Genomic DNA, 23554 nt, shown 5'->3' with positions numbered 1-23554 from the left:
CCCTTTCCTGTAGTGTGTTATAAAGTGTTTTGTGCATGTAAAAGGTCTGCAAAGTTACAAAGCCCAAACTCCACGCCAAAGGGAGTTACTCTTCCCCACAGAAACACTGCTCCCGAACTGCCTGAAACGCCTTGCTTGAAGTCCCGCCTTTTCTTCCGTAACATGCTGATGTCACCAAGTAACACATTTGCATAATACCTGCATAGCAGCTAGTTTGGCACACCCGAAAAGAAAGCTAGTTAGAGCGGAGCTGGAGCGGAGTCCGAGGAGTTTGGTTCGGTTGACCAATCACAACAGAGCGGGCCAGCTGACCAATCAGAGCAGACCGGGCTTTTTGGCGGGTGCAGGAGCTCAAACAGAGCGTTTCAGACGGAGGGTGAAAACAGGTCCTGCTGCACAGCCTATATGAAAAAAAAATTAAGTGTTTTTTGAACATTAAAGTAAACATGCTGTAGTAGAAACCCAGAATACAAGGATGCACCTGAAAATGAGCATAAGTCCTCTTTAAAGCTTACAAACAGTAATGTTCCCCAGTAACCTGAGTTTACATGATTTTTATTTTTTGATGATCAGGTTTGGTGTTGGAAGGGTTTGTTGCAGCCTCAGATTAAGAGCAGAAAAAAGGAGGGTCAGTGTTGTTGTAAATGATTTTTGCTGTGTGTAAGAAAGACTCTTCTCTACGATCAGAATCCGAATATAGACCGAAGCTAGACTAAGCTCTATACGTGCTGCAGTAATTCACAAGATTGACACATAATCCAGGTTAATCGGGTTATTTCTACCTTAATTTGACTAACAGGAGCCTGGATGTTTACATGACATTTGAGATAATTGTAGTATCACCTTAATCTGGTTATAATGATAATGGAAGGAGGCAAAGGAGGAACAATTACCTACTGCCCTACATTTGAGCATTAGAATAAGCCAAACCTATCAAAATCTATGCTGGAAATGTACTCAGAAGGGCTAATGACAAATAAGGTCGCAGTGAAGAAAAATGTGAGCCTTCTCCTTGAAATTCTCTACCTTGGGTGGGTTTTTATTTTTTTCTAAGGGCTCATCAACAACAGTGCCATTTTGTTGGAGGAACTATTTGGGATATGAGAGTCTGTCTGTGCTGTTACTGGGGGAGAGTCTCTGAATGGCTGCCCTGGGCATTGAGCAGAACAAGGCACAGAGTGAGCTGAAGCAAGCAGCTCTGGAGAAACAGCAACACTCTGTTATTCAGCCCTTGGCCTGTGCTCCAGAACATTGTGTGTACATCTGTAATCTTACCTACCCCCTGGGCTCACAGAGACCCCCCTCCTCCTCTCTCTCTCTCTCTCTCTCTCTCTTTCTACCACCATGTTCTCTCATTCGCTCTCAGCCCTCGTGTCTATACTCTTTCTCGCTCTCGTCACCACGTCATTCCCCTTTTCTTCTCTTATGCAAAGATATAGTCAAGCAAATACACCCACACACTTTCTCACATTGACACCCATACACAAACACACCAAGGGCCTTGAAGATACACCCATGTGTGAAGATCACACAGTCTTAATGTGTCAGAGCCACTACAGCCTGCTCAATTTTTCTATTAATTAAAACGAAAGTATGACGTAAAGAAAAAAACATTCCGTTTTGGGGTCACCTGCGGCTTCGTCTTCGCAGCTCACTGCTCCGTGAGACTCGCCCTGGTATTTCATATATATATATAAATATGCGTGTGTGTGTGCTGTAAAAGCAAATGTTTTTAGTTGAAATTGAACTAGAGCTGCGAGTGTTTAAATATACATGAAGCAGAGGGCTACATGAATGCGATCCTGTCCTGGATGGTGAGCAGTTATGAGCTGTGTCATGTGTCGGCGCTTTGGACCGCTCTGTGCAGGGCTTTCATCAGCCTCCTCTGCCTCTGTCACTGAGACGTTCCCCTCTCCCTCCCTGCTCCCAGCTCCTCTTCACACACACTGTAATAAGGCATTCATGCTCCCTCTCTCTGTTGCCCCGGCTGTTCTGCCGCACCACTACATGTACAAGTCTAAAAGCCATGCTGTTGTTGTGTCAGTGGACGTGTGCAGCTCTTTCATATTTAGCCCCGTAGATATATTTATGACCAGTTACATTTTAAAACTTTTTTTTTTTTTTTACATATCTTTTAATCCTTTGTCTTTTCTCTGACACTTCAGCCGTCTGTCGCAACAAGAATATCTTGTGCATTGACATGTTGTGATAATCCATGTGATGTATTGTCATCATCCTGCTGGTTAATATGTTTCCTTGGGGATTTGATGCGCTATCATGAGATCACACCTCTGCCTGCGCAAATCCTTATTGTTTTCATTACATTACCAATCAATCATCATTTGACGCATTTGCATTTCTCTTTTACAGCGTTAACTATTTTTCGGGGAACCATCCAAGCTGTGTACAGTAAGGATGGGAGACTGTTGACCTCAACTGAGGAGGTAATCGGGCGGTGGAAGGAGCACTTTGAGGAACTTCTGAATCCGACCAATACGCCCTCTATGGTAGAGGCAGAGCTGGAAGCTGATGGGGGACCATCATCAATTACCCTGGTGGAAGTCACTGAGGTAGTCAAACAACTCCACAGTGGCAAAGCCCCGGGGGTTGATGAGATCCGCCCAGAAATGCTGAAGGCTCTGGGTGGGGAGGGGCTGTCTTGGATGACACGTCTCTTCAACACCGCGTGGAAGTCGGTGACAGTGCCTAAGGAGTGGCAGACCGGGGTGGTGGTTCCCCTTTTCAAAAAGGGGGACCAGAGAGTGTGTGCCAATTACAGGGGTATCACACTGCTCAGCCTCCCTGGTAAAGTCTACTCCAAGGTGCTGGAAAGGAGGGTTCGGCCGATAGTCGAACCTCAGATCGAAGAGGAACAATGCGGATTCCGTCCTGGCCGTGGAACAACGGACCAGCTTTTCACTCTCGCAAGGATCCTGGAGGGGGCCTGGGAGTATGCCCATCCAGTCTACATGTGTTTTGTGGACTTGGAGAAGGCATATGACCGGGTCCCCCGGGAGATACTGTGGGGGGTGCTGCGGGAGTATGGGGTGAGGGGGGCACTTCTCAGGGCCATCCAATCCCTGTACGCCCAAAGCGAGAGCTGTGTTCGGATCCTCGGCAATAAGTCGGACTCGTTTCCGGTGGGGGTTGGCCTCCGCCAGGGCTGCGCTTTGTCACCAATCCTGTTCGTGATATTCATGGACAGGATATCGAGGCGTAGTCGGGTGGAGGAGGGTTTGCAGATCGGTGTGCTGAGGATCTCATCGCTGCTTTTTGCAGATGATGTGGTCCTGTTGGCATCATCGGTCTGCGACCTCCAGCACTCACTGGATCGGTTCGCAGCCGAGTGTGACGCAGTCGGGATGAGAATCAGCACCTCTAAATCTGAGGCCATGGTTCTCAGCAGGAAACCGGTGGTTTGCCTACTCCGGGTAGGGAATGAGTCCTTACCCCAAGTGAAGGAGTTTAAGTATCTCGGGGTCTTGTTCGCGAGTGAGGGGACGATGGAACGTGAGATTGGTCGGAGAATCGGAGCAGCAGGGGCGGTATTGCATTCGCTTTACCGCACCGTTGTGACGAAAAGAGAGCTGAGCCGGAAGGCAAAGCTCTCGATCTACCGTTCAATCTTCGTTCCTACTCTCACCTATGGTCATGAGGGTTGGGTCATGACCGAAAGAACGAGGTCGCGGGTGCAAGCGGCCGAAATGGGTTTCCTCAGGAGGGTGGCTGGCGTCTCCCTTAGAGATAGGGTAAGAAGCTCAGTCATCCGTGAGGGACTCGGAGTAGAGTCCTTGCTCCTTTGCGTCGAAAGGAGCCAGTTGAGGTGGTTCGGGCATCTAGCAAGGATGCCTCCTGGGCGCCTCCCTTGGGAGGTGTTCCAGGCACGACCAGCTGGGAGGAGACCACGGGGAAGACCCAGGACTAGATGGAGAGATTATATCTCTACTCTGGCCTGGGAACGCCTCGGGATCCCCCAGTCAGAGCTGGTTAATGTGGCCCGGGAAAGGGAAGTTTGGGGTCCCCTGCTGGAGCTGTTGCCCCCGCGACCCGATCCCGGATAAGCGGTTGAAGATGGATGGATGGATGGAACTATTTTTCTGCGTTTAGGGTTTGTGTGTAATGGGAGGCATTATAAAACACATCTTTTAAAGCTCCCACAAAAGTTCAAAACAACGATGTATTTTTCCCCTATTCCTTTTTCTTTTCTCAGACGGTAGCAGCTCTCACAATTGAATTTGAATGCCATGCTTTTAGCGCCAGGGATGTTTGATTATCCACAGACAGGGAGCTGTGCTGGATTCCATTCCTTTCATCACGCTTTAACCAGTGTGAGCTGGCTCCCCCCCTGTCGTATTTTATGAGAGGTGATTTTTAGTGCCTCTCCTTTATGCAGATGATTTTGGCTGCCTCTCCCCCCAGTCTAGTCTTCAAGAGGTGGATATTGGTTTTGACAAGAGAGCTAACCCCGCTACCTCCGCTCTCACCGGGCTGTCTTCCTGACTGCTTCGCCGGGCTGGATATTCTGGGCCATATGCTAATGCGAATTACTCTTAGTGAAAGGGAAGATGCATCTACAGGTGTTTTCAGAATGAGGCTCAGTGACAGGAATATTACACCGGGCTGGAAACCTCATTGACCCATCGCACTCCCACATGGATGAAAGTGGCTTTATATACTGCCACTGAGCCATATATGCTCTTTATATGCAGTAATACTCCCAGTTAATACCCACATCAAATGACAGGGATCCACATGGGTGAAGAATTCATTCAAATATATGGATTACATTTACAGGATTTTTTCCTTCCACTGGCAAGTGTTCATGCTTACTTTGCCCACTGCCACTGGATGTGTGCTCATAGACTATGCAGAGCTTTCTCCTGTTAGATATAGCCTCTGGTGAGCTGCACACCTCCTTCATGTCCCCACACAGGAGGCATTGATGGCGGTTCGTAATCTTAATGAATAGGGATAATGAGCAATGTTAATGGTGGTGTTTCTGGTCCTGGTTCGGCTCTGCCAAAGCCTCAGCATAAAGCCACAAATACAAACTCTTACAACAGTGAATGGAAATCTCCTGCAGAGCTCTGCACTACAATGACTGAACTTAAAGAGCAGCTTGCAGGTTAGAGCCCCCAGTGAATCAATGTGTAGGGAAATGATGTAGACACTAGATTTAAAAAAAATAAAAAAATACATAAATATGCACTACAGTGACATCTGGAGGCGTTATACTGAAGATATTTCTTACTTTCTCATAAAAAAACAAACCGGTCCAGAAGTGATGTGGGCTGAGGGAGGGCGGCCGGTTTAATTTAAATAAATATGGATCACATGCTAATTGTGATACTGAAGAGGTATATTCATACGTCTATGATGGACAACAGTCTTATAATTATGAGCCTGCTAGGTGTCCAGAAGACCAGCAACAGACAAGGATTAGGAGAAATAATGGATCGGCGAAAAAATTGAGTTGTGTGAGAGCCAGTTGAGCAGCTGTCTCGGCGAGCTAACGATAGCTATCGCTGTTCACATTCACATTGTAAAGTTTGCTATCATATATCAGGGCGTCAAATACGGAGGCTTTGTCACGGCCGTCTGCGTTCGGTACCGCCGCACAGCGCCGGTGTGAAATGCATTGGGCGTTCCATTAACTATGATGTAAACCCATCCACGGCAATAGTAAATAATCCGAGAAAGTGCGCTAGGGGTGTGGTAACATAGTTTTAAGAGCGAAAAGACACACACCAGGCGGGCGGGAGGGGAGGTGGATGGGTCCCAAAAACACAATGCTTCATGTTACAATCAGCTGTTTGTTCGTGTCCCGTGTTCAGAAACGTTCAGTGTCATATTCACTGTAAAAACGTAGTAGTTTTAAGCCCAACCATGTAGTTCTTTCGTAAACATAACCATAGTGGATTTGATGCCTAATCCTAAAGTGACCCAAGGGTAACTATAGTTGCTTTGATGCCAAAAATAAAGTGACGCCATGGGCGTGATAAAGCAGAGTTGGGATGAGAATGTGTTGTAGAGTGGTGCAGGATTGAGTCCTAAAACCAGGATATGAGTTAGCATTTTAGCACTTCCGGTTCCCTCGCCTGGAAGTTAATGGGGTGTTTTTAATGGGTTTTTAGTTAGATGCCTGAAATAAGGTTTGTGGTTAACACAAGCTTAAGAGATTTTAACGTTTTGTTCTACGATATAAAATCCATCCGTGAATCTCCCACTCGTGAATTTTGAAGCTTTTACGTGTCTTAAAAAAGGCGTTTGCTAACAAGTTGATAAATGAGCCCACAAAACATCATCATGCCGAATCGTCCACCTTTACAGCCTTGTTGTGTATACTTGCGTTCATGCGACAGCGGCGTAGTTCGTTTATAGCCTAATGTTAGCTTTTTACTTCTGGCGGTTATATTCACACTTCAAAAATCATAAAAGTGGTGTTCATTCGTGAAGATTATCTTGCTGAACAAAATGTGTAAATATCATAAACGTTTGTTTGCCACAGAGCTCATTTTCTGCAATAATCCAAAACCCAATGGAAAAATCCCATTGGCTTTTTGTCGAGGTAACCCAGGGCCTTCACCACTCTACAACTAAACTAGTAATATAGGTAATATAGTGCTGGCAGGAGGTAAAGAAGTCACAGCATTCACACAGGAGGGTGATCATGTTTCTGTGTTGATGCTGAAGCCTGAACTATGAAGTCACTATGGTAATCACGTCTGTCCTTTCACTCTCCCTCTATCCTGTTTTACTAACTAAGTAGAGGGCTTTGCATGATTGCCTGGATGAGTGTTTCCCCTCAACGCTGCATTGCTATTGTCCACTTGTCCCTCCTTCATCTGTGTAATTGTATGCATGAAGTTTCAACTGTAAATCCCAGCTGTTGGCAGGTTGTCTGCTCCTGCAGTGCTGGGTATTCTGGTAAGCCATTGGCTGAGGGCTATTGGTTTTTCTTAAGCTGGCAAACATCATGAAAGATAACACAAAGAGGAGCTAGGTAGGGTTTTTTTCCTCCAGTCGAATAGATTGGAGGAAAAAAAAGCAGGCGGCATTTGTCTCTCCTCTACCCGCTGAAACAGATAGAGTAGCTGTGTGGAATAAAGGAGATGCTTCTCTCTCTATCACACTCCATCAGCATTATTTACCAGACCTGCCAGTTGCTTTGTACAGCACCTCTCCCTGCCAAGTAGGCGACTGGCGTACGACCAGGGGCTAGTGACAACAGGCTACAGTGGAAAGCAAGGAGAGCTGTGTGGACGAGCCAAGTCTATTCATTCCCCTAGGCCGCTGAGTGAAGCACAGAACTCTATCTGCTCTCGCTAAGGAGAACATAGCACTTTATGGATTTTTTTTTTTTGTATCATACGCTATGCTAGAAATGATCATAAACCTATCTTTTTGAATCAGTGTAGAAGTGCCACAGAGTGCAGTGTTGTAACATTGATAGGTTTGTAATGGCTTTGAATAACCGTATTTGTTAACCCTGAGCTGAAGTTAAAAGGCTTTCAATACCCGTGAGCGTGTTACTGTATGTAGCCTACTGAACTGGAGGTGAATCACACGTGTCAGAGAGGCTGTAATAAATGCATGTTTCGTTTGTCATCCCCCAGCCACACTCCCATCAGCCCCCCTCACAGAACCTATGGAAACATCAGCACTCGGGGCTTGGAAACAGAAAAGTGATTTTTTTTTTCCCACTGCGTGTCACAGATGGTGGGAAAGCCTTTGTAATGCTAATATAATATCACACTGTGTCGGCCTAGCTCTGCAGTTCGCTCTGTGTGCCAAGCAGCCTGGCTGTGGAGTGATTTACCAGTAAGGAGAGAAAAAGACCTCCCTCGGTTTACACTGAAAGGCTGCGTGGTTGGCGGGTCCTGCCGCTCGGCCTGCTGCGAACCGGGCCCGCCTTTACTTTATTGATTCCGCGATCCGTCCAGCGCTGTGCACTGTTAATTAACTCCGTCTCCGAGTATTTGTCACATTGTGTGTGTGCTTATTAAAAAGGATATTACTAAAAGGGTCTCGGCATTAAAAACAGCAGGGAGGATATAGTAGATGATTTTCAGAAACCAAGAATTTAGGCCAGTTATTTTTGACAAAATGAAAAAAAAACCTGCACACCATATCGTAGCATAAATACACAAAATGTTCTAACATTAAATAGGATTTCTTTGTCCTATAAAAAAAGCAGGTGTTTAGAGTAAAAGGCGCCTCACTCTAAAATTGTGCCTCTTACTACCAATGTTATGCCACCTCCCAACAAATGAGCCAATGGCAGGCCACTTCCTCCAGCGTTAACCAATGACTTTGTGCCTCCGTCGGTGGCAGCGAGTCAGCTGCCGGAGGGGAGGAGACGGGGCCATTGATGTCTCTCTCTAGCTGCGCCACGTCACATTGTTGTCTATTCGATTTCCAGCCCTCATCCCTGGTATTTGAATCACAAGGGGGAGCGTTTCATATCCTTGCTGGGAGAAGAAGGGTGATCTTGTCTATCTGAAAGAGCACGCTGGATTAAGGGGGTTATTTCCCCAGAGGGGGGGATATGAGAGTGAGTGTCACTCAGACAGCACTCACTCTCACACTGCCTCTGTCTCTGCATGTTGCCAGGGAGCCCCGGCTTTGACTTCTCCCCCTGTATCCCCCCTCCTCTCCTGCATCATGTAATCCTTGGCTTTTTGCTTCCTCTCCCTCTCCCTCTTCCACCTTCTCGTACGCATTCTCTTCCTCGTCGTCGCTACCATCTCGTCTACCCCTGCTGGTTCAGTGCCGCCCTACAGGGAATGGAGAATTGCGTGGCTCGGAGGATGGTTGTTATTCCAATCACACATCCGATGCAGCGAGGGTCCAGTAAAGTACAGAATAATTGGCAGGTTCCAGCAGCTACAGACTGGCATTCTACTCCAGTATGTGTGTGTGTAGCTGTGATGAGAAGGGGCTGCTGTAGGTGCAGCATTCAGAGGTCATTTCATTAATTACTAGCGCTTGTGTTGGGTGCATGTTCTCACATTCTGTTTGTCAGCCTGTGTAGTGATGACATATACGTGCTGACAAAAGAGCTTGATGCTGACAAAAAAAGAAATATCAACCACAGGACAAATTATGTTAAAAACAAACGATACCCACATTTTCACAATTTAGTTAAACCAGCCAATAACATATTGGGTAGTTGAAATTTGGCTGCAGTCTTCTGTCTGTTAGTAATCTCGCTCAATATTTAGCCCACTTCTGCATCATAACTCACTAATAGTATTTGTGTCTGTGTTATAAATGTGACTCTATTTTTCAGACAGTAAAGTAATGGTGCAAGCGGAGCAGATGTTTGGTAAACACACACACCTAATTATCTGAGGGTCATCCCGGGTCAGAGGTCAGATGTCGTATGTGCTCACCCTCTGTCTTCTGAGAGTCACTGACTGATAGGACTCCGGGGGTGACCACTGATACGTATCAATGGAGCCAAGCAGGGCAGCTAATAAAGCATGCGGGGTATCGGACTAGGGGACAAGCGTCAGGGAAAATAAACCAGTGCTATCTGCTGGCAAACACATTGACCCGCAGACTTAATGGAACATGTCTCCCATAGGTGCACCACTCTATTGATTAGCCATTGATGGCAGTTGTAGCCAACGCTGATATCGAGTGTGATTTTGCTTCTTTCCACCATCTCCGCTGTAGGCACAGGTCTGTTCTTGCAGAGGCTGAATTAAAATAGGTACAGCATAGCTCTGTGTCACTACATGTGCTGTGCTTTTTTTTTTTTCTCAGCTGCGATTGGCTACCGCGGAGGCCAACACCATAGCGACCATCATCACTTCTTGTTCTGATGCCCTTTCCCTGTGATCCAGCCTCACCTTTATGGGCTTCTCATTATGAGGGACTCTAACTTTAAGTTCTTACATGAACAGACGTGCACGCACACACGCACGCGGTATACACACAATATCCAACACTAGCGCACACAGATCAGTACACAAACACAAATCATATCTCTTTAATACATAACCACATGCTGCCACATGTTCATTTATAGAAAGGAACACACACACGGACACATGCACAGACACATGCACACTTGTGTAGAAAAGAAAGGCGCTGGCCCCGATAATTGCATAAATGTCAATTATTCTAGAGCTTATGTGCGAGAGGTAGAACAAAGTGGTGGTAATAAAAAATATTGATCACTTCAACCCATAATGCGTCTGACAGGCATTGTTGTGGGAGAAACAGGCATTGACAGAGTGCCGTTGTAAACCTGCAGGACATTATGTCGCTGTATTAGCACTGATCACTGCGCTGTAATGGTCCCCATTCCCCCCCCCCCCCCCAGCCTGATTTAGATTCAGTAAAGCAAACGAAGCGTAGCTCTAATAAATGCACCTGTTGGAAATATGATAATTGCATCTCTGATGGCTGATCTTTTTTTTCAGCGGTGCAGTAAAGATCAGTTGATGCATGCAATGCAAGTATGTGTGTGTGTGTGTGTGTGTGTGTGTGTATATGTCAGTGAGGCGTTCGAAGGGTTGGCCATGATTGGTAGTTTTGGCTCTGTGTTTCTGGGGGGTGGATGCATCTTCTGTCTTTATCAGCAGTTACTCATACATCAGCATGTTTTTAACTGTACTGAGTGGGAGCACCGTGTACGTAATGAGTGTGTATGGGAGTGCGCGTGTACGTGTGTGTGTGTGTGTGTGTGTGTGTGAACTTGTGTGTGTGAGCTGCTTGTATGCGGAGCCTCATTAAATACGCAATCGTTTCATAAGACTGACCCTTCAAGAGCAGTGGGTGGACCAAACATAGATTTGCTCAAATGAGCAAATGAATCTGTAATGTGAAAGTTTATGGTGTGTAAACCTTTGTGTGTGTGTGTGGGAGCTGTGTAGTACATATGCATGTTAAAAACCTACATTGCATTCCCAATTTCTGTGATTTAATAATTTCGCTTTACATGCCTCAGCCAGTCTTCTTCTGCACTGTGTGTTCTTGTGCGGGGCTTGTTACATTAACCTCAGGCTAGTGGAGATGTTTTTTTTGTTATCGTCATCACATTAACTTCGTACTGGCGTGCACGCTCATGTACCATCAGAAGATCGCTGTACATGCGAGCAAGATATATCCATATGTTAGTACGGATGCCATTGCTTCTGTCTCATTAGCAGCAGTGCTGAGGCCCTGAGCTGCTTCCTGTGCTCCATTGGGACAGCTGATGAGGCCTGACTATGTGACCTTTAACAAACTAATCAACTTTTAACACCTCGCCTACTACCTGCCTCATTGCCATTCTTCTCTCTGCCATTCACCGGCAGGGCCTCATCCCCATTTAGACTCCCATCACTTTTTTTTTCTTTTTTTTCGTTTTAAGCAGCAGCAGCAGCAGCAGCCTTGTTTTGACTGATCATGTGTGTGAATGAAGCAGCACTGTAAACACATGCAGCAGCAGCAGCAGCAGTCTCTAGTGGCATGCAATGATGTATTGTAATCGCTTGTTTCTCTCCTCACTCTTGACCTTCCCTCTGCTTATTTCTCGCCTCTCCTTATCTCTCTCTGTCCTCTTCTCCTCGCCGTCGAAGAGCTCAGGTTGTGTAAAAGATAAACAGAGAAACAGACAGTTATCAGCTAATATATAAAGTTATATATCATGTACAGCGTGTGTTTGGTTCTGCACTGTACACAGGAACTAAATTAAATATTGTTCATTAAATTTTATTAACTAACTTACAATACATGTATCCGCCATCTCCTTCAGTCGTTTATATTTTCACGATAATAAATACTTAATAACAAATTTCACTGCGCAAACGCCTTCGTAAAACATCTTCATCATCAGGAGCAGCATTTCACTGTGCATTGATTAAATATATAAATGTGCTGTTTTAAAATAACTTCAATAATTTTAAATTAATTTTCTCATGTTTAAAGCACACAGTGTCTCAATTTAAAAAAAGAGAATGTAAAAGACATTGCAGTATCTTTAATTTGTTAAAAGTTCAATAGCCGACATGCACAGAATTGGAGGATGTAGCTGTAATGGCTTTTCTCCATTAAATTTCAATGGCTGACACAATAACACAAACATGTTTAAAATACACTTGGAAAATATAATAAAATCTAATGCAATCGTTGTGAAGACAAAGTAATAATCAGCCTGCAATTTAATACAATACAAAACAATACAATACAATTTTAATTTAACAATAAGGTGTTAATGTTACTGTATTTTGTCCAGGGTTATACTGTGTATTGTGCAAAGCCAGTATTTTCTCCAGGGATCAGTAATGCATGGAATCATATTTTACAAGTGTTCATGTTTTTGTGTCCACCCCATTACTAGATTTGACCTTCTGGCTAATGTTGAGAAGAAACAATAAGTACTTTATTATTGGTAACATGTTGAAGCAAAACACCATGTCCTTAAAATATGCTATATGCATATAACTTTGCACAGCTGCTGGATTCTTGTGATATCACAATGTTACACAAAAATCCATTGTCAGGCTTCAGGTAATAAGTTTTAATTTTTTAATTTATTAATTTATTTGACAGGGACAATACATGTAGGCATTGTTACACTTAATTAAAATGTAACCGATGCAATGTTTATAGGACTTCTATCCGTAGCTAATTTGCAGACCATGTCCCTGGTTTTTAAGAAAAAACATAAAAATAGATAAAATCACATTACACATAAAATCACATTGTACATTACAATCAATTTGCATATGTATGTTCCCAATCAGTAATCAGTGATCACAGGTTTGGTTTAGTTCCAGCCAGTGTTTTACCTTTCCATTAAACGGTTTCAGGTCAGGTTGTATTTTTATTTCCGTTGCTACGGCATTCCAAAAATTTATTTGTGCCAGAACACGGACCAATCGGCATCCTGTGAGGACCTATTGCAGCTACAGGCGTAGCTTAGGTGCGTGTGAGACGACAGGGAGAGGTGAATTGTTCTCAACAACAATGGGGGCTCCTGAAGAGGTTAGCGTCATGGATGTATAAAGAGAACTGGATACAGCGTTGGATACGGGCTCCCGTTCATTCCCTGAGAGTTGCTCAGTGATGCATGAAGCCAAAATGGCTCGACTGCAGAGTGATAAAGTAACCGCATCATCCGGCGATCTTCCGCATTCATTGGGCCCAAAGTAGCATTTCCTCTCATTCACATGAACTGAGGAAGGGAAAACTCTGGATTTGGCTATTAGTGCATTTTACAACTTTTAGGACCTAATGATTTAAATAACGGCTATTCAAGTGTTCGTACTGGGTAGTTGGTTTAACTAAAAAAAATTATCCGTCGATTTACAGACGTTTATTTCCATCCTTCCTTTCTTATGTATCATAGTTCTACCTACTAGCCCAAGGAATAAATAATCCAAATTGTGCATAAAACCCTTACCATATATATTGTACATACATACAGTATCAAGCAGCTCACGGTCTAAAAGAGCCTCGTAAACAATGGATGCTATACTTGGAGCTCTTAGTGCCCCACGGAGGCTGAAGGTTCATTGTTGACCTTGGAAATAGCAGCTTGACAAAAAAAAAGAAATCTCAACACAAGGTCCAACTTTCTTGTTTCCACATCTCGCGTCCTTCCGCTGAGGATGGAACTGCTCAGTTGTCATGGAGATGGTTTGGTTATCACGTGACTTAAATATGGGATTTCAAAAGACGTCTATAAAACGAATGACTCAAGAGAATTATGGGAAACAGATTTTATTGCTGTTATCACATGACTGAAATTACAACAACACATTTAGGAACAGTATTTTTATTGTGCATGATTCACAGTGCAAATATTATTCAGTCAGTTAATGACAGTAACCAAAAACTTAACAAATGTTAACTAAAAGATAAATGAATGCAGATGAGAGAGCTGAAATCCAGTCATCTCTGAAGCCACATACCAAGCTAGGATTAAACTGTCAGTCATATACTGTATCTGAGCAGAACCGTGATCTCATTAAGAAGAAAATACTAAATGACAGTACATTCTCCTGAGAAAAAGCCGGATCCTGACATACGAGCAGAGGCCTGCACCTCTAGGCTTTAGAGGTAACAGTGGTTACAATTGTCCAGATGTGGCTCTGCAGGTTTTGCTGTGCAGATAAAGATCCAGCTCTATAATCCTGATTCACAGTGAATCTCTACCTATCAGATGCTTCCCGGGCTCTTCAGCAGCCTGTGATTGACGATGGTTATCTCAAGCGGATACCATATCTCTGCCATCGCAGTGGCCGTGTCTGGGATTTTAGGTGAGGATGTTTGATCAAATACAGCACCGAACAGCTGACAGGGAAGACGCACAGTGGCAGAAGCACATGTAGAAGGCACCATTGAATTAAGATATACAGATAAAGACTTTTTTCTCTCTCTCTTCATGTGTCAAAATTATTGAGATATATCTTTTGCTGCAGCACAAATATTACCTGACAAGCAATCTTCAAGGTTTGTGTGGAGACGTGGTAGAAACTAAAATATAGGCATGATTCAGGAAACACCTACATACTGTAGATCTGTCATGGCCCTGACACACTAGCCACCTGTCGGGTCAGGAGCTACTGTGTTGCTGAGCATGTGTGGCCATTTTTTCCTCAAATCCCCAAATTGGAATATTAAAATAAGATTTGTTTTTGTTATTTAAAGCAGCTATAATCAATATTTTAATATTAACAATTAAAGGAACATTTTGTAACATTTTGGGGTATCTATTAGCAGTGATGGAATATAAATGTTCATAACTATGTTTTCATTAGTGTATAATCACCTGAAACTAAGAATCGTTATGTTTTCGTTAGCTTAGAATGAACCCTTCATATCTACATAGGGAGCGGGTCCTCTTCATGGAGTCCGCCGTGTTTCTACAGTAGCCCAGAACGGACAAACCAAACACTGGCTAACCGTAGTTAGTTAAGTACTGTTATTATGTTAAGAATAGCCTCTGATCAAGGCGCAAAGTGTTACCATGGTTGTGCACCTGGCGGCTCACATTACCGCAGTCTTGGAGTGAGCGGAGGGGTACTCAGTTGGTTGCAATTTGCAACCACACCACTAGAAGCAGCCAAATCCTACACACTGTACCTTTAATAAAAATGACTGCATGTATTCTGAAAGGGGTCACTTGCAGTGATGAACCAACGGAGCATCATTAACCGACTCTAAAGCTTTATAGCACTTTTAACTCATTGTGTTGGATTTCATGGCCCCCGACTTTACTGCTTTGATTCACTCTTACAGCAGAAGAAGCTCTGCTAAACGCACTGTACACTACCTGCTCAGTACCAAGCAAAATAGTGATAAAAGGAGAGTGAATATCAGACAATGAATGCTGTTCCTCCGTGTCTGCTGGATGTGTAATTTGGCAACTGTTTGCTAACACGTTCACCATATTAATTTTACAAGGTGTTAATATGTCAGTCTTGTGTTTACAGCTTGTTGCGGTGTCCCTAAGTGGCTAAAAACAGTTAATACAGGTTTGAGTTCTTGTTTACCATCTGGCTGATTATTTAATGTAATTCTGATGTGATGTACAGTATATCAATACTGAACAAAACTCTTATTAATATTGTGCTATTGATTTCATCCATCGTCAACTGGCTCTAATTACAAACACTGACAACTCATTTGTTATTGCAGGCACAGAACATATGCTGGCAGTCAGTCGACGGTGGCCTGTGCGATATGTTCGAGTGAACAAGTAATAACAGACGTGAGGTGATGCAGAGTGTTTGATCTGTCGGTCATTGACAGCTCCGCTGCGTCTTTGAGGTTGGCTCGACGATGTGTCAGCGCCTTCAGAAGAGGAGAGCTCTGACATATTGGTGGTGAGGAGGCCTGTTGACCTTCGACGGAGCAACGCTCATGTTTTTGAGAGAGAAGAGAACCGTAGAGTTACTGCTTCTTCTGCAGCATGGAAGGAACATACAGAGACATAATGTACACAACACAGACAATAGCAGGACGAGGAGGAGTGCTATACAGTCCACCTATCAGTTAACAAGAGAATGACTGGGATGGAGAGACCAATGAGGTGGCATGATGGCTTAGTGGATAGCACAGCTTGTCTCTGGGTGTTGGAGAAAGAAACCAGGTGAACTATGTACTGGACATGAAAGAGTCTCTGCTTCTATTGAAAGGAGAGACTACCATTCATAGTGAATTTCTGAGTGAATGTTTTCTTCCCAAATTTAGAAACTCTGGCCTTCCAACTGAGACAAGTTCATACCAGCTAATTCTGTGATTTAGTCTATGTATTTCTGTCTAACTGTGTCTGTACTGGATTTGTGCGTTCTCTGTACTCCTACCACGTAATGCTGCGAGCTCACAAGCTCAAGAGTATTACCGTGAGTTGCGTGTGAGGCAGGTTACTCAGCGAGCCGGTGAACCTGCTCTGAAACTGTATACCTGTGCTGAAAAGAGGAGTCGCCATTTCAGCGCTGTCTGTATTTCCCGTGGCGCTATGCCCTCTTTGAGAGCTCCTCTGTTGGGGATCTATTCCTCGGCCCCTGACTCTTTCCCTCTGTTGACACAATGGGCCCTTTGTACCTATGTATGCTACTGCTGTGGGACCTTGCTTCCGATTTTTGGCAATTATACATGATCCCAGTCCAGCCATGCCTCTTGTTGCCGCTTCACTGGAGAGAAATGCAATCGAATCGAGGAGAAATGCGGTGAAACGGGGATCCGGGAAGAGCTTGCAGGAATTAGATTGTGGTGCAGATAAGTTCCATATAGAGCGAGTAAACATGTTCTTATCTTGTTATCCAGCTTGCACATTAACACATGGTGTGTGGAGGAGGTGGAGGAGGGCTTTAAAAGGATGAATCAAATCCTAATCATTCTGTTTGGCTTTTCCCACTCTCTCTCTCTTGCTCTTTGTCTCTATTTCTGTTTGTCATCGTGCAAAGAACCCCGGCGCACACGCAAGAACAATGGCGGGGTCATAAGTGCTAGCCATTTTCCTACACCTGCTGAACGCTACAGAAATGAGTGCATGGTGATTACGTGCCCTAATGTGTGGCGTTTAAAGAGCGGTTTCCTGCCGCAGAGTTAAACGCTGGTGCCCTGTGTGAAGTATTAATGATGTGGATGGATGAATCAGGTCGGCGCAAACCTGTTGACGGCAGCCGCGGCGCTCTCTTAAAGCTGCACCCGGACATCAGGCTTAACCGCTCGGCAAATTGGACATGCTTGTTGGCCGTAGCTCCAATTTATGTGCACTCTCTATTGCAGTTAGTCCATCTTCATTATTGAAATGGCCTCTCGTCAGGTCATGACAGAGTGGTGGAGACGGCGAAGGGAGGGAGGGGGGGGGGGTTACAGGAGAATCATGAATAATGTGGAGAATAAACACATTTGGAGCTGGCTGGCAGTGTTGGGAGTGTTGTGAAATGCTTTCGTTTTCTCTCTCCCTCTCTCACTCTTTATGTGATTGTATATGCAGCCTCCGCCAGTGGATGCTGATGCTGTGGATCCTCAGCCTTGGGGCTTTGTCTAACACACATGCAATTGGGCATAAACACACACACACACACACATGCAATGAAGCCGCTACACATCCACAAGCAGCTGTAGGCGCTGAGCTATGGCAGGACCTCTGTAGCCTGACCAGCATCCCCAGCTGTGTGTTGTGTCACTGTCACTCCGGAGACACGCTGCTCGCTGGCTATTTCTAATAGGGTGCTGCTGCTGTGACTTCACTTTTTCCGAGTCTTGTCGGAGTCTCTGGATTGTTGCATTGATAAATCCGGGCTTAGCTCATCTGGGTCAGCCAGTTCAGGAGGGGATATCCAATTCCAATTCATGCTTTGTCGAAGAGGATGTATCTATCGGCCGATGTAGAATTTCAATTTCTCAGCGTGATACAAGATGACCTCAAAAACATCTCTCAGCTCTGTAAATGCCATGTGCACTTAAGCCTCGGCTTTAGGAGTAATAGTGCCTCACTGTGAAGAGGAGAACGGGTTCTGGCTGGGTCTACCTGCAGGGTCCTTGTACCTGCTGCACACATGAGCAGCTGTGATGGCTCATGAGGTAATTACCCACTGAGCCGGTGTGTATCTATGCAACTGTAAGCTGAAGCAGGGGTTCCCTTCAGGTAGCTCTCTCTCCCGCTCAGGTCAGTGAACAGCTAATGACATTTAGAAGCAATAGGATGAAAGAGATGGCAGTTGTTTGTAGTCGGCCACAACACTACCTTTGTCTTATTGTCTGCCGTCTGTCTTAATCTCCCAGCCAGCGTTTTCACACCACAAGGAGATCGTGTTATTAGATCCCCTCCCCTGGCTCATTTGTCATCCTGCAGCACCACTCCTCCAGAGAAGGACTGCAGGAGCTGGGAAAAAAAAGAAAACAATATAAACAGGCAGGAGGCCACAACATCAAATGTTCATCATTTACTGGCCCAGAGTCTCTTGTATCATCATTATTCTTTAAGGAATCACACAAGGTTAATATGCTTTTTTCTTCTCTGTGTGCCACCCCAAACTTCAACCTCTCTCTTCTCTCTCTACCTTAACGCATTGTGTTGTATTACATTGTACCCAGTGCACTGCATCCTGCTTCACTCAATCATCCCCACCCCCACTTTCTCTCCACTTGCTACAGTAAAAAGTATTGCCACACAGTCACATCTCTTTAATCTGTCCTCTCAGAGCCGGGTTGGTTTCCGTGATGCCGCGGCACACAGAAGGGAGGGAGTCAGCTAATTACAATAAACAAATATGCTCAGAGCCGCCTATGTAAGGTTCGCATAGGTTAACGACGCTGCTATAAATGTTAAATGAAGCTTAAAATAGGATGGTATGGCATACAGTTGCCATAGCGATCTCAGCTGTGACTCTTGGTGTACGTTCTTGGTTGGCAAAGTTTAGATTAATCTTCGACACGAATCTGTGATACAGAGAAGAGATGAGTGATTGTTTGGTGCCCCGGGGGTGTCTTTGATGTCTCAATCATGTTTTGAAGCTTTTTCTTCAATTACCGCAACTTGGTGTTTGTCTGCCTTTGTTGTAATGAAATCTAATGTACTGCTGTTAATGTTATTCTGCATGAGACACACGGCAGTCACCCTGTAACGATCCCGTTGGTACTCACATCTCTTTCTATTTCTCTCCTCTGTGTGTCTCTCTGGCTCTCTCTTTTCAACAGGTGGGACAGTCAAAATGATGCGTAGGAGGTGAAGCGTTGAGCCGTATTGATGGATGTGTTAACAGACAGCAGTCTCACATTGATCGTGAAGACTTCAGAACCGGAGAATGCAAATGCAGTGGAGAACACAGGTGAACACTATACACTTTTTTCTTTGATTTATAGCTCGTTAACATAACATCCAACTCTTTTAAAATGACAAATGTGCATGAAAATGTTAATTTTGACTTTCTAAATTTGCTTTGATTATAGAGATTGTCGACCTAAGAGAAGAATTTCTCATTTTTCCGAGAATAATCAAGCATTCGTTAGAATAAACGAAAGCTTAATGACAACAGTTTCTCTCAGTTTAAGAACTTTGAAAAGACAATTAGTGTTACCACACGTACAGTTGAAGTAGCTTTTTCAAATTAGCTTTTCACCCTCGGTTTTAATCTCTTTGACAATAGGGGGAAGGTGAAACACATCCTGTCTTTTTAAAATGAATTTGAAAAGAAACATTAAATGAAGCTTTTTAAGCTATTGATAATCCTCTCTCCCGATGCCTCCACAATTCTGACAAATATGACATCTACCTTTTCTCATAAAAAGGTGCAAATGTGAAAGAGGGTGCAACCGTCTTTCACACTCATTTACAGTCATTAGCATAGCCAAAAGAGGGTGTTTGTGTAAGTCAGTCAGTTTATTCTGATTTATTTCGTTTTTGGTTTTAGTTCGTACTTAGAGCTGCAATGATTAATCGATTAGTTGTCGATTATTAAATTAATCGCTAACTATTTTGATAATCAATTAATCGTTTTTTAAGAAAAAAATTTTTTCTGATTCTAGCTGCTTAAATTTGACTATTTCCTGGTTTCTTTACTCCTCTATGACAGTAAACTGAATATCTTTGAGTTGTGGACAGAACAAGACATTTACGAAACACTGATCAACATTTTTCACCATTTTCTGAATTTTTTAGACCAAACAACTAATCAATTAATTAATCAACAATGAAAATAATTGTTAGTTGCAGCCCTAGTGACTGCCTTTTTACTAACATGTTTTTGCACTATGGAACTGTGATGCTGTAAACTTGAATTTCCCTCGGGATTATTAAAGTTACTATCTATCTATCTATCTAGTTGTACCTGCTACCTCTGTGAATTCTCAATAACATAAACCATGCATAATAACGATACTTCCATGATGTAAACTCTTGATTTAAAGTTAATCCAGGTACATCTGCAGTGTAGTCTCTTCCTGTTACTGAACTATAAGCCCCGCTGATGCAATGTGCTCATTCAGCCACTACCTACTGCCCCCTAAAGTTTACCTCTACCAAGCAGCACTGATCCTTAGATGAGGTTTATCTCAGTGTTTCAGCTCTGGTCAGGCTCAGTGGGGACTGTCCGGTCCCCACTGTGAGAATCACACAGATTATCCCCAGCGCTAGTCTGTTCCTTCAGAGGCTCAGAGAGGAAAAGAGGATGGAGAGTGAGAGTAGGAATAAGAGCGGTAGAGGAGAGGGTGAGAGCGGCTCCATTGAGCAGGAATAGGGCAGCTCTCAGAGGAGGATAGCCATGAATCATGCTGCAGTTACTCACCACTTATTATGAACATCCTGTACCGGCTGGATTGATTTCCCCCCAACCATTCACAGAATGTCATATAGTGAAGATGGAGCAATAGGTAGCAAGCAGCTTCTGTGGCTGGCCTACCAGCTGGATGAGTGAACGCCCCGGGTGGCTGAGCTGCAGAACGGCTAGCTCGGCATTTTGCGAATGTAAAAGCCTCCATATAGCGGGGATAAGGAGCGGGGAAGTTGGGAGGGAAGGAGATAGCGAGGAGCGAAAAAGGGAGGAGGAAGGGGACGGAAAGGGGGATGTGAGTGAGGAATGATTTCAAAAAGCCATTAAAAGGAAGAAAAGGCCATGTCAGCTGTTTTTCATTTGCATTGTACTTCATATTGTGATATCTGAGCTATTTAATTCATTTGTCCACATGGGATGGAGGTTTGATTCATGTTAGTATCAGACGGTCGTCATATATTCTTGTGTTTTTATCCTGTTTATAAAGTGACTTTAGGTAGATTGAAAAAGCATAGATGTGTGTGCACGTGTGGCATCTGACACACTAATAGACAAGGCCACAGACGCCAACTTTTCTCTCTCCTCGTGTCCATGACCGTGTCCATCGGCATGGGCTCGCCTCCCCGCGGAGCCGCCTGGCACAGAGCAGCCTGGGCTTACCTCAGGTGCACGAAGCCCTGAATATCATGGCTAGAATAGAAAGACAGGCCAGACTCCGAGAGCTCCGTGTGCTAACTGGTCCGGTCTGGTCTGGTCTAGTTTGGCGGTGGTCGGGCTGTCTAGCACGGCTGGGCTTGGCAGGGCCGAGGATCAGAAGATCACCACCTCCTGCCAGCAACCGCGGTCCTCCCATATGCTCAGCGGTGAACGTCCGTGCCAGCTTGCGTGAGCCGTGTCGCATCCAGCCTCGGTTACTATTCAAGGAGCACTTCTGCTGATAACACAATTACAAAACTGCAACTGTGTTAGGATGATCTCAGAGTGTATAAAGCTTGTTTTTTATTAGTATATGAGCTGCTCTCTCTGTAAGCTAGATATTGAATTCTGGCAGCAGTGAGTATTTTGGATGTTTATCTTGTTTACATTTGCCAGCTCAGATGCAGTTGTAACATTATGCTGTATAACGTATCAGTGACTATGAGGCTGCCGATCCCCCTTTGACCTCTAATGTCAAACTTGATTTGTCATCTACAGTCATCGCTGTAAGACCCTGTGTGTGTGTGTGTGTGTGTGTGTGTGTGTGTGTACCTGTCTGACTGACTGATCTGTGGCACATTCTGAACAGCTGAAGAGCTAATGGTCCAGCTGGAGACAGATGGCCTCTCGATAACACTATACCCCCAAGCCAATACTCACACTCTCTCACTCTCCCTCTCATACACACACACACACATACACATGCATATACACACGCATGCATCCACGCATGCACACACTCTCTCACATACACACCAGAAAATCACATGCACGCACGCATTGGATTGGATAGATTGTTAATCCATTATAAACCCTGAGGAAACACATTTTTCAATATGAGTTTAATGTTTCACAGCAATTTTGAACAATCTTTTGGCAATATTAGGTGGCGGCTTAGGTTTCACACGAGCACGGGGGGGAGGGGGAGGGGATAAAGGAAGTTAATTTCTCCCACTTTTTTTGTAATTTCCCTCTTTTGGTGGCTTTGCTGCTTTGTAGGGCTAATGAAAGAGATAAGACAAATATAAAGAAATGATTACTTATCTATGAGTGCTGGGAAATGACTTGGTAGATTTCAAACACTGGCACTGTTTACTTCTAATTCTAAATAAATCCAAATTAATTGTGTCCACGTCTGGACAAAAACATCATTACTTGTCCTCCTATGCACCTCTCCTTATAATAAGTGCCATACAATAGAACGTGGCTCAAAATGTGATAGTGAAATAGTTGTTAAATGTAGGAAAGGATGTCTGTCCTCCACAGAGAACATATGTCAGTAGCATGTTTTTGCTCTGAGGTCATTTTTGCTCACAGATTGAAGGGAACTGATGGCGAACGCCTCGCTTCGATGCTTCTGCAGCCTCTCACAAGTTGCTACCGTAACAGTTTTTTAACTCCGAGAGGAAGAGAGGAGATGCATATTTCTCCTGAGGTTTTCTTCATTAAGGACAACAGTTAGCGCCGTTGTGTGCTTTTAGTAGGCGTTCTGGTTGCTCCAATGTGTCTGCAGGCCGCAGACCCGGAGAGACCTGCTCTCAGAAATTTCATTACCTCGTTAAATCACTCTCAAATCATATCCATATTCAAAGATTTACTCACTGCCAATACGGCCATGTTGAATACTGTTTGTTAAGCAGTCTTCCCCCTCAAGCATTTATCACTACCTCAATAATGAGGCGCATCCACTCTAAAATGGGGGACGTCGCTAGTTAACCTCTGTGAACACATTAATTGCTGCGGTATGTTTTTCAATTTAAATATTTCTGGCTTGATTTTAAAGAATATGTGTGAGGCAGCAGCTTGGGATTGCAGAGGGAGGCAGGTGTAGAGATGATATTGGTTATACAGTCTCCAACATATGGGCCTGTCGTGTCCCATGTGTACGTACCTGCCTCCGCTGCTGTCATCTAATTATGCAGAGCAAACAAAGCTATCTGCCTGCTGCTACAAGCTCGCTTCTGTGGGTTTTGATTGTTGCTCATCAGATGGATGTCTTCAACTGATTAAGACATTGTCACAATCGACCTGGAGAAAATCACCAAAACCTACTTTCAATTTAGTCATTACTGCTATTGTTGCAGTCAATCTGTGTAATTTGGTGGTATCTTGTTACCTTAAGCTAAGTTGGATCT

General features: G+C 44.2%; 1 protein-coding gene across 2 annotated transcripts in view; it reads left to right on the top strand.

Annotated features, from left to right (window-relative positions):
* Nucleotides 1-23554, top strand: part of nexmifb (neurite extension and migration factor b) — a 56235-nt gene that overhangs the window by 26731 nt on the left and 5950 nt on the right. For both annotated transcript variants that reach the window (XM_074648382.1, XM_074648383.1), the window contains exon 2: nt 19153-19283. In XM_074648382.1, the coding sequence (XP_074504483.1) occupies nt 19202-19283 (82 nt within the window). In that variant the 5' untranslated portion in view covers nt 19153-19201. The remainder of the gene's footprint in view (nt 1-19152; nt 19284-23554) is intronic.

This window comes from Sebastes fasciatus, chromosome 10, assembly GCF_043250625.1.
Source record: "Sebastes fasciatus isolate fSebFas1 chromosome 10, fSebFas1.pri, whole genome shotgun sequence".
In the NCBI taxonomy this organism is placed as follows: Eukaryota; Metazoa; Chordata; class Actinopteri; order Perciformes; family Sebastidae; genus Sebastes; species Sebastes fasciatus.
The sequence above is the reverse complement of the archived record's forward strand: the minus strand, read 5'-3'. Positions and strand labels throughout refer to the sequence as shown.